Below are 17,488 nucleotides of genomic sequence, written 5' to 3'. Positions count from 1 at the left end.
AAATAATTGTTAAACCAATGACCCTTAAATGTTAATAGATAAAAAGTCTACGGGAACATCTTCACGCTTTTTATCATCTCAAACCTTTTTTAACATTGGAAAGCTCTCTGCAGCACCAAGTACATGTATCACAGAGCAGGCTGAAAGTAACACAGATACTTACATCTTTCCACTTCAGTCTTCCTTGTATTGCCAGGAGCACATACCCTTTTTGTTTGGTTGGTTTGTTGTTATTGTTGTGGTTTTTTGTTTTAGGTGTTTTCAGTTTAACTTTAGTGGATTTCAGTGGCTTGGGTGTGTGTTTTTTTCTTTGTTTTGTTGTTCTGTGTTTTTTTTTCCTCTCCATTTGGAATAACATGTTCTGAGTTGATGGAAATAGTACTAAAAATGTAGACAGCCCTGTTTTTCTCTTTTGATCTTTGAAGTCAGATGAGAGAAGATTTTTTTGATTCATGAACTTAAATGTAATGAGCCTAAAATACTTAAATGCAGCTACCAGAAATTGCTACTAGGATTTTCCAGAAGTCTTGCATATCCTTCCAAGGGAAGTCAGTGATAACGAGGTGCGATCTGGTAAATTCGATAGCAGCAGTTCATAATTTCTTTTTCCTAATACATGATTTATTTATTTTTTTCTGAAGATCTCAATCTACGAATAAGCAAGCCAACTTAAGAGCACATAGAAGCAGCAACTCTACAATGTTTTCCTATGAAATTTTCTTTTTATGTATACCTCACTAGTAAAAACAGGAAGCACTCATAATGTAACAAATATATTTTTAAATGTATTTGTAATATAAAAATGCAAATAGCAAGGATTTGAATAAATTTAGCTATATAATTTCTCAGTGCATATTAAAAGTGTAGTCCTGTTTGTTGTGAGATGACACGCCAAACAACAGCTAAATATAGTTGCAAATGATAAGATAATAATGCTAATCAATAACAACTCTTCAGTGAGATGGAAGAGGAAAGTAAAGTTTAAAATATGCAGCGTGATTGCAGCGAACTGTTGAAATAGAACTTTTCTACATGGTGGTCGTAATTTCACACTGGGGATTTAAGTCACAGCACATCAGAATGTCAAAACCCAAGAGTCATTTTAAGTACTTCGTGAGAGTTTTAAACAAATGATTGTCAGAATGACTTACAAAGCAATTATTCTGTCACTGTAGGAAACAGTACAGAAGTTGCTGGAGGACCTGAATGTTTATCATGAAAATTATTTTCCAGTTCTGAGATGTCTTCATGTTTTCACGTCTTCACTTCCAAAGTATCCTTTGGGCAAGCAGGTGAGGTAGTGTTACTCCATTTTAGTGAAGCATGTTTTGTTGTTTCATGGTATGGCATCTGAACAAGTATCTACTCTTTCTCTATATGTTCTCTTCTACTGGTTTGCCCTCTGCTTCCCAAATGGAGACAGATTCTTTCTTATTATGGGCAGAGAGGAACAGCACGTCTTATTTTTAGTGGTGGGGATGGTACTTCATCAGTCAGCAGGAAGGAGTTTGTAGGAGGAGGCAGATGGACAGATCAGCAAGAGAATTGGCAGGTTGACTTTCCCGCATCTGGAACCCTCTGTATGTGTTGCAGACAATGTGTACTCTTCTACCACCTAAAAGAGTCAAATTCAGAGGATGAGACTGAGTTTTAACAACCTGTACAAAAAATGATAGCAAGTGAACAGCGATAATGGCTCTTAATAGCCATATTGCTCTAATGTCATTAAATCTACCTTCTCATGCGAAGCAATTTCTTCCACTAAAAAAAAAAATTATTCTGTGCACGTTTATTTGTCTGTTAGTTCTCAATCTATTACACACTGCTATTAGAGTCTGGCCCTAACTACAACATTGGATTGAACTGTCCCCGTATTTGAGATTTAAGAGATGTTTTAGCCAGGGCATTTGATTCAAGTTCCTCTCTGGTCTCTGCAGTTACCTGGTACAGAGTGATTTATATATATAGACTCTGGCAAGTTAGTTGTGTAAGGTTCTAAATAATTTCAATTTCTGCTGTGGTCATTCTGCATCTCTGGGGAAACAAGCTCCAAAGGAGTTTTTACATGTTACTTTGAAAAGATTGTTGTAGGAGTTCCCCACTGCTTTGCTTGTTTAAAAAAAAAAAAACACGTTATTCTTTCTTTACCTTCCGCATAACAGATCAGGGAGCTGCACTGTGCATGTTTGGAAAACCGTGTGTGGGAGACAGAGGAGTATGAGTCATTTCTTCAACTAGCAAGGTGACTTTTTCCTTTCCATTTTGTTTTAATACCACTGTACACGTATAGAATATCAGTCATCTGTTATCCGAGAACTTGAAGCTGAGGATGCTACCTGTTTGGAAGCTTTGCAGCTAGTTGTGGGGTTGTTTGCAAGTATAATGGCTTTTTTCATTTTCTGTTCCTACTGTTTTCTGTGAAACCCAGCCAGATTCTAAAATCTCTTATGCCCTGTGTAATTGTGCCAAAGGCATCAAGGTGCCTTTGTGTGAATGAGAACATCGGTTGGACTTTGTCTTTTAAAGTATGATTGTGTTAGAAATTCTTGCAATACATTATTGTGCTGTGTTTTTGAAGGCCTTCTTATTAACAGTTGACCAACAAAGTTGTTTTAGCTTGCCTAAATTGTGACCCGTTCTTAAAAATGAGAATCTGTTCCAAATGAGTAGTTGAGGCCTTTCTTATTTACTGCTTTTTTCCTTTTCATAAGCACGTCTACCAGTTTGTACAGGGATTGTGCTAATTTTTTGTGCTGTTGTGAGCTTAGGATTTTAGGAGAGCCTATGTTTGCATTGTCCATCAGTGTTTAAAATAGAAAAGTCACCTAAGGCAATTTTCGTAATAGAAAACCTTCCAGTTGCAGTGTTGCAGTTTCTGACTTCTGAACATGCTTTATCATGGCAAATGACTGTTTCCTGATGGCTGCATTCATTCAAATAATGCATTGTTTCTGTCACACAAGGAGCTGATACAACACTTGTTACCATAACTGCCTCTGCAACAGCCTCTGGCCTTGTGAGGTTTGATGTCTGACAGGAAAACTGCTTAGAAAAACCGTGTCGGTGTTGGGTGGAGGATCGCTGTCTGAGCTCATACTCATAAGAAGCATTCCCTCCATCCTGTACCTTCGCCATACTGAGTTTCTCTCCCACACCATCACTTTGCTCTATTTTTACCCTCATTGCTCTGAAAGGATTACTTGCTTCAGTTGCCATCTCTGCAGTCATTCCTTCTTAATTCTTTTCTGACTCTCTTGAATCTTGACAGGGCTCAATCACTTACCAGCCCATGTCTACAAATGTGTCACTGCTTTTCTGTACTGTCTGTTCGGTAATCTCTAGTAACTCGTGGTCATTTTTGCCTCTCCCTTTTTTCCTCCTATGTTTCATTTGTTTTCCTCCACTCTGAATTCCCCTGCCTCTTAGTTGATACTACCATCAGATTCTGGCTTGCTCCCTCTTTGTTCTTACCACTTTATCTCTCTCCTGCTTTTTCTCTCATCCTGGTACCCACTGTATGGAGGTTCTGATAGAAATACCACTGCTCAGGGTAGAATAGATAATACCAGGTAGAAAATAAAAGGTAGAATAGAAATAGCAGTGATCAGGGTTATTGCTTTCATAAATTATTATTTATTTTTTTTTCTAATTCAGGAATTCTGTTATTTTCTTAACTCCTTCAACATAATTCCTTAAAATACTTAGAATTCTAGCTGTGACTGTGTTTCTTTCAGTTTTTTTCTTTAACTGCCTTCTCTGTTTTACACTCATTTTCTCATCTCTGATTTTTTTTGCATCGTATTGTGCTGCTGTCTCTTAGAAGAAAACGATAAAATGTGATCTTTGTACTTCTACTCACAATCTCCTCCTCACCTTCCTATGCTTGCCTATGGAAGCTATTGACTGTTCCTTAATATCTCTGCTTTCCCAGGGGCCCTGCCACCTATTGATATTCCATATGTTCACCCTTCCATTATTCTTTTTGATATTTTCCGGAGCGCATCTCTTTTCATTTAGGAAGTAAAAATTGAGAACATTTTGATCAGCTTATTTCTCAATTTGCAACATCATCTCACTTCTCTTCATAAATTATGTTTGAATGAAGGGCTTTCAGTTACCCTTAGTTCCTTTTTCTTGCTTTTGGTTAGTTGGTTTTCTCTATTTCAGCCCTTTCTTAGACTGCTTTTATCCCTTCAATTCAGCCAGAAGTGCTGTCCTCAAAACTATTTTTTCAGGTGATCTAACTTCAGCAATCTGACTCTACGTTAAGCCAGTTTTCTAGAGCCCTGAAAATATCACAGGGAGAGGGAGAGTGCGTGAGGTATAGCAGGTAATCAGTCCAATCAGAAGAAAGATAATTAAGAGATGTTGGTGTGTCTCACTTCATTAATTTCTAGGGGTCTAACTGGTTTGGACATCTGTCCAAGATTTTAAGTGACAAAACTTTTGAGGATGATCTAACCTATCTTCTGTCTTGATACTGTACTCTACTTTTGCCTTCTAATCGTTGATGTCATTGGGCACGTACTGCTGCTTGTCACGGTTCTGCCCTTCCATGTCATTTTGCTGTTCACTTGTTATCCCTTCTTCAGATGATCCTTGCTTCAGCATTCTGAGGGAGTTTCTATGGACTTTGTCCTGGCTTCCTTTCTTCTCTTTCATAACTCATCTCTGAGTAATAAGAGACATTTACTGGATGTCTCTTTATGATCTTCCTTGCTTAATAGCTTTCTCTGATACCTGGAATACCTTGCAGTAAACTTAGGCACAAAAAAAAAGCTGAAAGGGAGCCTTTTCTGTTTCTCAATATATAAAAAAACATCCTTTTGCCAGTTGTTTGGGCCTCATAGCCCAGGTAAGTTCTTCTCTAGGCTCTTGTATCCAAGACAAGACTCTTCTAGAATTTGCAGGTTCTTTCTGAATAATATTACTAAGATAAATAATGGAAAATGTTACTAAAATAAATGACCACTCTTCTGTGTTCAAGGTCACCTTTTCATTTTGTTAGCTCTTGCTCCTTTTCTGTACAAAATTAATGTATCTGAAATAAACTATTGATTTGTGAAAATCCATAACCATAAATCAGATAAAAATCAACTGCCAATCAAAAGCTGCAGCCTGAATTGCAGTTGTCCTTCCAGACATTGACAAAGCCACCTTAGGCTCTCATTCATGCATCCTCGAAACTCTGAGACAACGTTTAGGTAGCTGACATGAGACCTACTCCCATCATTTCATTGCTTTGTTATGGTCCCTTCTTTGTGTATCCATGTTTTTGCAGTCTTCTGCAATCCTTAAACTGTTAGCATCTTTGTTTTGTGCTTCTTAAAGACAAAGCAAAAGCACGAGAGTAAGCTGAGTAGGGCTGTGAGTAACCGCAGCTGTTAGGAATGTGAGATAGTTCAGAACCACTGGGTGTGTTGATTGGAATCTCTTGCACTGCATGAAAAAGCGATGGGAGTGCATGTGAAAAGATACTGGCTTGGGGCCGTGACTGATTCTGCAGTTCACTTAAGAACTTGCTTTGATAACTTGTGAATGAAACTGAGCATTGAAATGGTGACATTTATAAAATGCCCTAATAAATAAATAAAGCTAAGTAAAGGCTAAGCTGAAGGTTGGACTAGATGATCTCAAGAGGTCCCTTCCAACCTAAGTGAATCTGTGATTTTAGGAGTGGCTAGATTCATACCAATTAAATGGAGAAGGCAGTAATTTAAATTTAGTTTGAGAACTCATTCTGACATCTGTCTAAGTTGAATTGTTGTGGGTTTGTTTGTTTGTTTCTCTTAATGACATCAAGAAAAATTACAGCAAGACTGAATGCTTGAAATTTTGGAGGCTTTCTCTTTTAAAAGGATTTTTTTTTTCAAGTTAACATTTTTTTTCCAGCTAAGGACATTGAAAGATGCTTCATCGTTCTATGTCAACAATTGTGTCTTTTAGGATGTTGAATAAGTGTGATTTGGTAACCATGCTTCAAAAATGTGTGGAAATTCTTGTGTCATCTCCTGGAAAGGAGTTTGATAAGACAGTAGAGAAGTTGAAGGAGTTCTTGACCCAGTTTCAGAAACTAGAAGGTGGGTGTGCATTATCATACGTTCCTTTGCAGATTAAATTGAAGCTGATCTATAATGGGACAAATGGGTATCATTTTCTGTGGTATATCCTCGTACTGTACCAAGTTGTCAAACATTTCAGGGTTGTTTTTAAATACACAGGCACAAATATGCCACTTCTGTTTTATTGGTTTGTGGTTCCTGCTTTTCTAATACAGAAGAGTGATGTAAGATAAGAAATTGGACAGATCAGCAAACATTACTCACTAAATCTGTCATATGTGTATTCTGAGCATTTTACCAGATGTTGCAATCATTAAAAACATTTAACAAGTAAAAACAGATTTTGAAAGATAAGTAGAAGCAGGCTTGCTTATGGAAAGTATTTAATCCAGATTTAGATATTTCTATATTTTGTATAGATGTTATTTTACCCGCGCCCTCAGTTAGATTCGTATGAAAGCAAGGACACCCACTGTCAGTTGTCCTGGCTCTGCTGACGTGCTGTAACCTGTCGAGCCCCTGTATGTGGTTATTCACGGTACGAGGACATATCAGGGCTGTGGTATGGCAATGTGGTCATCCTTTTGAAGAGGCTGTTTTTGTCACTGAAGGTGCTGGCACTGAAGAATCTGAACTGCATTGGAAATCAGGAAGGTTCATCTAATTTAGAAAAGAAACACTTTAAAATGCAGAAGTATTGGATAAAAGAAGTATTGGATAAAATACTAGGACTCCTACCTTGAAGGAATAAATAAAATCAAATCAAAATGGAAAAAAAAATAATCAAGGAATTCAGAGATGTGCAGAACTCTAAAACAAAAAGAAGGGCAGTATTGATTTCAAATATTGATTTGAAGAAGTTTTTAAAACAGAGCTTAATGAGTACAAGAATGATCTTCGTTTTCAAAAAGGATTTAAGGTACTATCAAAAAGCAAGAGTGGGGCAATTAAAATAAGCCTGAAATGAATAGATTGCCGAGTTAGGTGACTTCTTCCTGTATGTTTCTGGTTGTGTTGATCTTTAGCAGAAGTTTTCAGAAGTCTGCCAACAATACTAGGTACCCAAATCTCCCTTCTGGTGAATGGATAGTCTAAAATACTTTGTTAGTGGTGGTGTGTTTTCTAAAAACAGTCCATCTTCTCAAGACTTCCTGATGAATTGGAAAATAGCAAAACATGAGGCTTGAGGAAAGAAAATATATTCAGTCTATTTTGAGCAGAAGGATTTGATTTTTAAAATACCTCAAGTTAACTATAGCAGTGAAGAGAGGAAGTTCTCTGTTTTGAAATCTTTAACTAAATGCAAATAGTAGATAAAATTCCAGTGATCTAGATAGTAAGTCTCTGCTGCTCATTCACCTGGAGGTCTTTTAAAAGCCTTTCTGTTTTGGTGTTGCTCTGATAGCATCAGTTTGTTTGTTTTTTTTGGTTTTTTTTTGCTTTATTTTTTCAGAAGAAGAAAGAGTGAATTGGCAAATGTATTAGTGAATGTGTTAGGAAAAGATCTTCCAGGACTTGTGCAGTGAGTGCTTGTATATGGGTGCTCTTGACGTTGAGTGTGTGAGAAAAAGATGAGGTTGTTTTTAAACGTACATTTTAATGATCACTTCAGTTCCTAGTACTGTTTCAGAGCTTTTAGGGAAGAGTTACTTGATACCGTGGGCATGAGCATTTTCATAACTTTCAATAAAAATTGAAGTTACTAGTTCTAGCTAGTCAGCTTTCTTTGTCCAGAACTGGAGAAATGGATCAGCCCTGCAAGATACTGATCAAATCAAGATTCTGTAACACTGAAACTTGGCATCAGTCTGCAGTCCTGCCCTATTCACTGATGTGTTTTGAAACACCAACTACAAAAGATAATTTTGTTGCCGTTTTCTGTTAGATCTTTTCGGTTCCTACTAAGGGAATTACAGTGATGATTTTTAATGATGTTGACACCTCTTCAGAGAGCAGTAAAATATCAGCTCATTCTATGTAGGTCACCAGAAAGCTTTTATGGATCATGATTGTTACTGCTGGTCGGAGCTTTACCTGTGATCTGTAGGTGAAATCTCCCTTTTGTTCTAGTAGCAGAAGCTTGCCAGGAACAAGATGAGTCCGTATCGTCACAAAAGGAGCTCCAGAAGAAGACAGACCTTTATCATCTTCAGAAGGTCAGGCCTACATAGGCTTTACTGACTAGTTCCTTCACTGCATCTTTAAGGTGTATTTGTCCATGGTTAGCTCTTCCCTGCCAGCTGGAGCTCTGCCTAACAGTTATGGATAATAACTTTGCTTAAAAATGAACGAATAGTAACAATCATGTCTGTCAGACCTACCTGATGAATAGAAAATAATAGCAAATATCTGTCATAAACTAGGATTTTAAAGTGCAAATTAGTTCATATTTTTGGGTTAAACTTGTAAATTACACCCTGCCTAACCCACATTTCTTCAAGCTTGAAGATTTAACCTAACTCCTACAAGTATGAGAACTGAATACACTGGCTTCAATAAAAATAGCTGCATGATCACAGTTGGGATCATCATTAGTGAAGACATGCCAGCAAAAAATAATTCTACATGTTCAACATATACGTTGTGTTCTCCAGAGAATAATTACTTCCCAGGTAGTTTTATGCACCACTTTTTTTTTTTTTTTTTTTTTTTTTTTTTTTAAGACTTTGTTGGAGTTGAAGGAATCAAGGCGGTCTAAGAAACTGACAAAGTTTGAAATGCTTCGTTTTGAAGTTGTTGACTATATAGACAGCGTTGTAAGGTGAGCTTCTCTATTTTATATTCTTGCATTAGTTTGCATCGTAAGTTAAAACAAAGTTTGCTAACAAGTTAACATGGGAATAATCTTGTCAAAATTATGTCTTAGTCCCTGTGGTATGAAGCATGCTGTTTCTTTTCCCCCTTATTATTCTTCCTTTGACCACTCTAGAAAAAAAAATAATACAACCTGTTTTCCATAGGTTAGAAGTAATTGGCACAAAAACTGACAAACTTATTTTGTCTGCAGAGTGAAGTTGAGGGGAGGGCTGGGTGTACGTTATGAAATAAAGTCAAGGGTTTTTACTCTAATCTTTGCTGGTCTGTTCTATTTATGAAACTCTAGATGCCAAGTGTGATATCCTAGACATTTTTGGCAAGTAAGGCATAGCAAATAAGGTATTGGAGGCAGCTTTGTGGATGAAAATTTGCAAGGCTTGGGGTGTGTGGGGTAAGAGATGAAGGCACTTGTTAACTGTGCAGCCTTAGTGAAGGGAGGTGGCAGGTTGAAAGCCTGTGTTGGCATGGGTGGGGGAAGAGAAGCTAACAGAAGTGCCAAAAAAAAGCTTCAAATATGAAGATAGAGATGGCCTCAAGATGGATCAGTAGGATTTGTGGAGTAGAGTACCTAGCTGGTGTTAGCATTTATGCCCTTTTTTTTTTAGTTTGTCTGGCCCAGCTAGAATTCCAAGTTAAATCCCTCAGATGCAGAGTTGCTAACTATTGACTTCCCTGCTTAAAAATTGATTCCGGTCCTGTTCATCTTTTTGGGGGGGGCGGGGGGGGGGGATTTGTCAGTACTGGTTGAAATACATTATCGTACTCTCTGACTGCAGTAAAGTTCTGTTGTTTTCCCTTAAGGTAAAGCTTGTATCTCCCTTCCTCGCCCCGTACCTCATGTTGCTTTTTCAGAAATTACCTTGTTCCTGCAGACCACAAGACGCTGCATGAGATAGTGTATTTCAACACAGCCAGCATTCTTCGCGAGCACTTGAACGCTGCCCCCAGGGTTGCACTTCACACGGCTCTGAATAACCCATACTCCTACCTGAAGGTAAGAAACCAGTGAGCTGTTTGCAGAGCTGGAGTAGTTTCAGAAGGCTGTACACGAGGATGATGTTCAAGTCTTAGTTTTGCTGTTTCATGAAGCTTGGCACGTGCTCAGATGTTTTGCAGAGAACCAGCACGGCAGTGTTGATAAGCAACTGGGGACTTTGCTAAGAGCTAGGGAATCTGGCTGGCTGAAATAAAGAGGCTGATTATGGAAAGAGTTTTATATGGGAAAGCTGTTTTCCAGAGCCTGTTCTAGTTGTGATCTTCTATGGATGTAGCAGAAAAGTCATTTTGTCCTCCATTATGAATGGGAGGACTGTGTCCAAGGGAAAAAAATTGTGTCAGGCTTTTTCCAGAGACTTTCTTTGCAGTGCTGGTGCTGAAGCCTCACTGTGTAGGCTTGCTGTGAGGTGAAGGCATAGTGAGGAAATTTACAATAGCTTAAATACAAGCATATTTAAGAGTCCTTTTCTTTTTACATTAATTTCAATATCGGTTGTATATTGACATCCTGTCTTTCCTTAGCTCAAAAAAAGGATTGTCATTGATCCTGTTAGCGAGCCTGACCTTTTTCTAGAGAAGAAAAACAGCCTCTTCCCCAGTTATTTCATGTATCAAGTTCTTGGGATGACCCGTGAAAGGGAAGAAAGGAGAAGCACACGATTTGGAGCAGGAGTGAACATACATTTCTCTGGTTTATCCTTCATTATAGCATATAGAATATAGATTGTAGCGTATAGAATATATATGCTACTTGGAGTTATACTTGTGCCTTGATATTTCTCTTAAAAAGTATGATTGCAGTTTTGAAGAAGACATTGGTTATAGCTGTATCTGTGTGTTTATGTGGTACTTGAATCGGAGCCAACACTTAATTACCAGAAACCAAGCTTAATAAAGATCGGTCTTTGAAATCCACAGCCTAGTTTGTGTTGGGTTTGTTGGCACCGTGCCTCTGTTTGAATGAGGGTTTTGCTGTGTGCAGGACTTTGTCTAAAATTGCTTGGTCTGATTTGTGAAAATGGCAGTTAGCAAGTGGGCTACCACCGAGGAAACCTAATGTGAACATCACTAATTTATGCTATAGAAAAAAAATGTAAAGATCAGGAAAGTCAGCAAAATCTAGCTGCTAACATGTTGAATGAGTATTCTCTTTGATGAGCTGACAGGACTTAAAGTCCTCTGCCATCCTGCACTTTGTTCTGTGACGTACTTCAACATGTTTTTGATGTTTGAGTAAATTGTGAAGGTTTTGACATAGTTTCTAGTAGCAGCAGTATTGGCTGAGTACCTTGCTTAGCATTTTAACCCATGTGAGTCAAATCTTTTTCTTGCTTGTACCTGTGACTTCTGTATGGCTTGTATTTTCCTGGGATGTGACCAGAGCAAGGTTTTTTAGAGCTGTTCCTACCACAGGACTAGGACAGAAGAGGATCTGCTTCAGTGCCATACTAGCAAATGATTAATAATGTGATGCATTTCTTACAAGACTAGTCTAGTTATTTATTTAGCTAAATCCAAACCAAAGAGCATACTTATCCTGAAAAAACAATGCACACACAAAAAAGAACAATTCTGTTTTCATTGGTCTCAGGAAAACACAGCAAGTTGTAACCTGGAATATCAGCAAGTCACTGCTTAGGGTTGTATCAGCTCAAGGAAATGTCATTTTTGGATCTTCCCGGGGTTTAGATGGTCATGCAGATTTTGTTCTTGACTGTGGGGTAACATTGATCTCAAGGAGTGAGCCCTGCTGCATCCTGCCTCTCAGTCTAGTTTCCTTCCAGGGACAACTGAGGTTGCTCTGGTGCTTGCTGGATGCTCTCCAAAGCCAATTCAGGTTGTGAACGGACAAGCTTTAGGCTGGCATTAAAAACAAAATCTGAAGGATTAGGTTTCAATGCTAAGTGTCCAGCAGCACCAGAGTTAGCACCAAGGTGAGTGGTTGGAAGCCGTGGAGTTAGGAGAGGTAGCCGAGAGGAAAGAAGTGTGGGGCAACCCCCATGGGTAGTGGTGAGCCACAAGATCTTCTAGTAACTAACAGTTACTAGTAACTTCGCCCCTGTTAGTTGGTAGCACAGTAACGGGGTTGGACTTGATCATCTGAGAGGTCTTTTTTTTATTGAATATGAGCCTCACAAATTGCAGGAACTGATACAGATAAAACGTAAGCTAAAGATTCCTGAGCAAAGCTGTGGGTTTTGCCCAACCTTCTTTCCTATCTTGAAAAGCTTTTATTTATGAAGGTAGGACTAGGACAAGTCTGGCATGTTTGCTGGTGTATTTTTACTGACATATAAGAGCATTTTAGCAAAAATTTCTAGGAACTGAAAGGAATGATCCAAAGTTGTTTTATTACAGGAGCTGGCTTCTTAAGAGTATGTGAGACTGAAAACTGAATAAAATTATGAACTGAGGTGAAATGTCATAAATTTCTGCAGCCATGCGGAGACTTTCTTCTAGCTCCAGTGGTTTTTGGTTTTTGGTTTACTTACACAGTAAATGGTTTGGTGCTGATGACCTGGATTTCCTGACACAGTACAGTTTATGAGAAATCAGACTTCTGCCTTTGTAGGTGTTGAGTTTCAAGCCAGAGAAATGATTGTTGCATTTCAAAGATAAAACTCTGAGATGAATGAAACAATTCTGGTTTTTAGCCCATGTGACAGATTTTTGCTAAGACTTTCCTTTCTGAGGGGGGATGAGGGCCTTACATAGTAAGGCCTGAGATTAATCATGAGAGGTTTCTTTTCTTGAATCCACAGAACAGAATATTTCTCTCTAGAGAAACAGGAAAAAGCCCAAGCAGAGAATCATTTGAATAAGTAGAAAAAATGGTAGAAGGACCACAAGGAGCAAAGTACCTAGGAGAGCTGTTTTTTTTTTTTTTTTTTTTAATAGTGTTTCTTTGTTGTTGTTGTTGTTCTGTTTATTTCTTTGCGCCACCAACTTAGCACTAAACACACGAACAGTGAACATTTGGTTAAAATACTTACTGTGTGAATTTCCTGGTGCAATGTTTTATCTAGCCTCATAGATTGTTGAGGATTAAGAACTGACTGGGGGTACTGCCTTTGTCTTTCATCAGAGCCAAGCTTTGAGAAGCGATGGAGGAAGCATTTCTAATAAAGCCCCTGACATATGCATAGTCTACAAGCTCCATTTGGAATGCGGCAGATTAATCAATCTTGTTGATTGGCTAGAGGTATGTAAGGATGCAAGCCGTGCCTCCAGCTGCTTGCAGTATTTTCCTCATTTACCTCTTTGCTGTGTGCCTGCTTTTCTGGTGTGCCCCTCAACAACCAACTCATTGCCAGCCCCAGTCCCTCCTGCACAAGAACACGGTGTCTCCAGAGCCCCAGCCCACAGAGTCCTCCCTCCCGCCTGCTGTGAATCATTTATTTCCAGCATTGTTACTCCGTGATGAAATTCTTCTGTTTCACACTTGCAGATCAGACGTTACGCTTCGCAAAGCTACCTTGTTCCCCCTTTAAATATTTTATGATACTTTCAGGGAGGCAGGGAAGCGCTACCACTGAAGTGTGGGGCTTTGGGGCAGAATGCCTTATGCTAGGGAAGAGCAAAGTGTCAAGCCTGATACCCTGTCTCATACCATGGCCAAAGGGCAGTATAAGAAGAGAATGTGCATCAAGATGATACATTCTCTGAGTACTTCCCAACAGCCATGTTTTAGTTCCACTATTTCCTAATCTGGAATGTTTTCTCTGTATTTTATTAAGTCTAACTGGATTACTTGAGCAGTGCAAGTTTTCAGGAACCACAGCAGCTTGTGGGAAAGAATTGTTCAGCTTCACTACATGCCGTGCACAGAACACCCCTCTTCTCTGAATGTGCTTCATTTGCTGCTGCCTTGCTTGTGTAGTGGAAGAGAAAGTGCACCTCAGATCCCTATCCAGCCTCCTGATGTCACTCAGTTTTATAGATCTCTCTGCAGCCAGCTTCATTTTTCCAGATGGTTTACAGAGTCTCACTTTCTGAATTTTTTTTCTGAGAATGGGTCAGGAACCAGAAGTGTATTTAGAATGTAAAATGTAGTTGTGAGTTCAGGGAGTCACCTTCTTTCATTCTGTGTGCCTTCCCTGGTAATGTGTAACCTTGCTTGCTCTCTGGATTGCTGTGGAACTGACATTGCCAGAGTTACTGTTCCGAGATCTCATTCCCCCTGGGTGACAGTGATTAGCTCAGAGCTCGTTATTTTACATGCAGCTCTGCCTGTTCATGAAACGTGTTAAATCTGTGCTGCTTTTCCCTTTCTAGGCTTTCTCAACTGTGGTGACGGCAGTTGAGGGACCAAATGCAGATGCACCTTCCTCAGACGAGGTGGATGATGTTATCCAGTATCCTTTCTCACTTCGGTCTTAAATTTATTTGACGTTCAAATGCTTATGGGATTAGTGAACCAGGATTCTTAAAACACAGCTTTTTGTGCGCTGATGTCTTATTTTTCCTGGATTAGTTAAGTGGCTCAAGCAGTCTTTATGTGCAGAGTCACAGAAACGGATCATGTGAAATAGTTGGGCTGGGAGTGGTGAGGTAAGGGAGCAGCTTTTGTCCAGAGGAGCGTTTTGGATCTGAAATAGAAGCAACAGAGCTTGAAACAAGATGAAGCAGCTGTTCTGAGTTAAATCATCTGAGAGTTGGTACATCTGCTTATGCAGGAGGAGAGCATTACTGAGGAAGAGGCAGGACAGTTGTGACCTAGAGAGGAGATGGAAAGAGTTGGTAGTTTACTCTTATGGGGACAATTAAAGCATTAGCAGAGGAAATGCTTATGAAGCAGTCTCTGCAGAAACCATGAGCTCTGCTACCTCAGAGCTGAGGCTCCTGGCTTGCACAAAACATCCATCCTGCTTCTCGCTCGGTCCTAATTCCCACTTCAGAGGATCTGAAGGACGGGCACTGGAACCACAACTCATGGCTACAGCAGTAGTGCTGCTGCAGGGGTGAACAGCTGTATGAGGATGAGTTTGTGTATGTGGTGATGCTGTGCCACTGCACCTCTGCTGTTCTATGAACCCCCCCAAAAATCTCTGTGGAAGTATCTTGCTCCCCATTTTCTTGTTAATGGACATCAGTGGAAATTCTTCAGAGAGACATAAAATTAGTATTTTCATAGGTTTAAAGCTTCTTTTCAAGTGAAAAGGAATGTTCCTTTGTTGCCACATTGTTTTCAGGTAGCAAAAAGAAACACTGTTTAGATTATTTGTGCTTCTGGAGGCCAGGCATGCTCTTTCTAACAATTTTAGTGTGCAACACATTTTGTGTAATCAATGTTTACCATAACTTAGCAATCTTCCCCTCTGGGAGATGATGGTATCCCTGTTGGTTATCATCATTAAAAGTGTCTTCAGTTTCCTTGACGGACATGTCCAGCGCTCGTTTTATTCGAGCGGTTTCAGAACTGGAACTCCTGGGTTTCATCAAGCCCAGCAAGCAGAAAACCGATCACGTGGCGAGGCTGACATGGGGAGGCTGTTAATGTGCCACCAGAACCTTAATAAAGCTGTTCTTTGTAACGCTGGGCGATGGCTGTGTTCCCACTAAACTAGTCTTAACTGACTTAGCAAGCTGAGTCCGAGTCAAGGCTGACTGAACGCTGAGCTACATTCCCAGTGCCTGGAGGAACTGCAGTCACAATGTTGTTTTTTAACACCCTGCCTCCATATCGTAATGCACTGCTCTATTGCTGCTCGTGTTCCAGATACTGTAGTGGTGTGCCAGTGTTCATCAGCTTTGATGTGCAATACTTAACGCTGTGCTGATATAATTCAGGATGCCAAGCCAAAATGAGAACAGGGGATGTGTCAGCTGCAGAAGTGATGAAGCAGCATTATTAACTTGCTCACGATCTGATAGGATTTGAATCATCAGTATAAAATGCCTTCCCCCTCCCTGAAGTACAGATTTCAGTATGCTAAGGAAGACAATAAGCTCCTGTGCTTGGCATCTGCTGCGTGTCCTTCAAAGCAGAACCAGTCCTAGCACCCTGAAAAACTTGATCTTGAAGCAGAGAAAGTGACAATACGTCTGAAGATACAGCGTTATGTTGTCTGAGAAGAGCAAATGCAAACTTTGACTCATTCCCTTGTTGTACTGAGGATAAGTAGGAGCTTAGCTGTGGGGAATTTGTGTCAACAAAGGCCAAAGAAGAATATGGCGCTCACACATCTTGGAGGAAGGCAGTAAAATCCACACACCATCTCTTTTCTCTTTGCTGATGATTTGTATTCGACACAAGCAAAAGAAACAGCTGAGAGCAGGGAAGCACTGCTTATGTGACAGCTCTCCAGTCCATGACACCGCATCAACGAGCACAGCAGTAGAGACAGCACTACCAGCAAGAAAGAAGACTTTTCTTTGCCCTTCAAGAGCTGCCCTGCCCATCTTATGCTTTAGGCTTTGCCTTCACCCTGTTTGGGCAGCAAATGTGTTTTCCAACCATGGAAGAAGCCTTCCCCTGCAGCACAGTGCCTCTGCTCCACGTTGATAAACTGCCCCCCCCCCCCGGGCTGTGGTTCGTGCTCTGCAGTCACGGGGTGGAGGCCTCAGGTCAGCCTTATCACCTCGCGACCGGCTGCACTGCTCCAGAAGAGTGTTTAGACTTTGCGCTGGGTGGGAATGACTCGGTTTATTGTGAAAGACTGTGTTTACCACCAAAGAAAACCTCCCAGTCCTCAGCTGAGTGCCGTCACTCTCCTTTGGTTGGAGGCAGTTGAGCGCAAACATCCAGCTGTCACGAGAAGCCAGATGCTCCCACTTAGCTGCAGTGGCACTTCAGCCTTCCTACCCAAAACAGCTGATAACGATAGCCCGGAGCTCTGAAGTTTGTACCACGTAAGTAAAACAGAGCCCTACAAGGGCAGGATAAGTCCTCTTACGAAAAGCTGGAACTTCACGAGCTATTTACACAGGAGTTTGTGTTAAATACCCTTGGAGAGTAGGAGTCATGTATTTTCCAGTCATTCTAACTGCAGTGCTTCCTGCTGTGCGTATGCTCTAAATGGTGTCAAGCAAATTAAAGGTTGCGGAAGATGAGCTTATCAGCCTTTACTGCTTAAATACACAACTTGGGAAAGGCAAGGGCAGGAACTCGGAACAGTAAGTTTTAGGATCTCATGGGAGCAGTGCTGACGTTCCTCCCTTCTGCCAAGACATGGGGGTAAACTAACTCAACTGTGCTTCATTCCAGAGACAAGCCAGGGGCATCTACGTGTGCTCCACAGGCTTTTTATTTCCAAGAAGCAGAGAGGAAAGACTAATTTCAGGAGAAGAATGCTGCATAGGCTTCCTCTGCTCTGAACCTGACCTATTTATTCTGCAAATAGGCTTGAAATACCAATGTGAGCAGCAAAACATTGAAATGTGTCACTGATCAGCAGGATGAGCAGCCAAACACCCCCCACACCTGTCCTCAGCCACCTCCTGCAGCCTCCCCTCCCCTAACAGGGCCCGATCCTTCAAAATCCAACCACACACTCTCTCAGAGCTTTTAGGGATTGGGATATTTGGAAACAAAGAGACACAAGCTTTCACAGTATGTGATGTTCAACCACTACATGAGCTGGCAACATGACATCAAAAATAAATAGCAAAAT

The 17,488-nt window shown here is 40.2% G+C and overlaps 1 protein-coding gene and 1 long non-coding RNA gene across 5 annotated transcripts in view; one reads left to right on the top strand and one right to left on the bottom strand.

The window, feature by feature from the left end:
- Positions 1-15,409, top strand: part of ORC3 (origin recognition complex subunit 3) — a 35,240-nt gene extending 19,831 nt beyond the window's left edge. For 2 of the 4 annotated variants that reach the window (XM_038176630.2, XM_038176632.2), the window contains 9 exons: positions 1,176-1,292; positions 2,163-2,242; positions 5,947-6,080; positions 8,133-8,218; positions 8,726-8,823; positions 9,732-9,873; positions 12,961-13,077; positions 14,151-14,230; positions 15,267-15,409. In XM_038176630.2, coding sequence (XP_038032558.2) covers positions 1,176-1,292; positions 2,163-2,242; positions 5,947-6,080; positions 8,133-8,218; positions 8,726-8,823; positions 9,732-9,873; positions 12,961-13,077; positions 14,151-14,230; positions 15,267-15,372 — 960 coding nt within the window. In that variant the 3' untranslated portion in view covers positions 15,373-15,409. Of the gene's footprint in view, positions 1-1,175; positions 1,293-2,162; positions 2,243-5,946; positions 6,081-8,132; positions 8,219-8,725; positions 8,824-9,731; positions 9,874-12,960; positions 13,078-14,150; positions 14,231-15,266 lie in introns of those variants that run through there. The other 2 variants (XM_038176631.2, XM_038176633.2) reach the window with 2 other exon arrangements.
- Positions 761-9,877, bottom strand: LOC113843291 (uncharacterized). Its single transcript, XR_003496537.3, has 2 exons — positions 9,739-9,877; positions 761-1,615 (listed from the first exon to the last, which is right to left on the bottom strand). It is a non-coding gene; the product is annotated as an uncharacterized lncRNA (long non-coding RNA).
- Positions 15,410-17,488: the final 2,079 nt, after the last annotated feature.

This window comes from Anas platyrhynchos, chromosome 3 (assembly GCF_047663525.1).
Source record: "Anas platyrhynchos isolate ZD024472 breed Pekin duck chromosome 3, IASCAAS_PekinDuck_T2T, whole genome shotgun sequence".
In the NCBI taxonomy this organism is placed as follows: Eukaryota; Metazoa; Chordata; class Aves; order Anseriformes; family Anatidae; genus Anas; species Anas platyrhynchos.
This window is presented reverse-complemented; position numbering and strand designations above follow the sequence as displayed.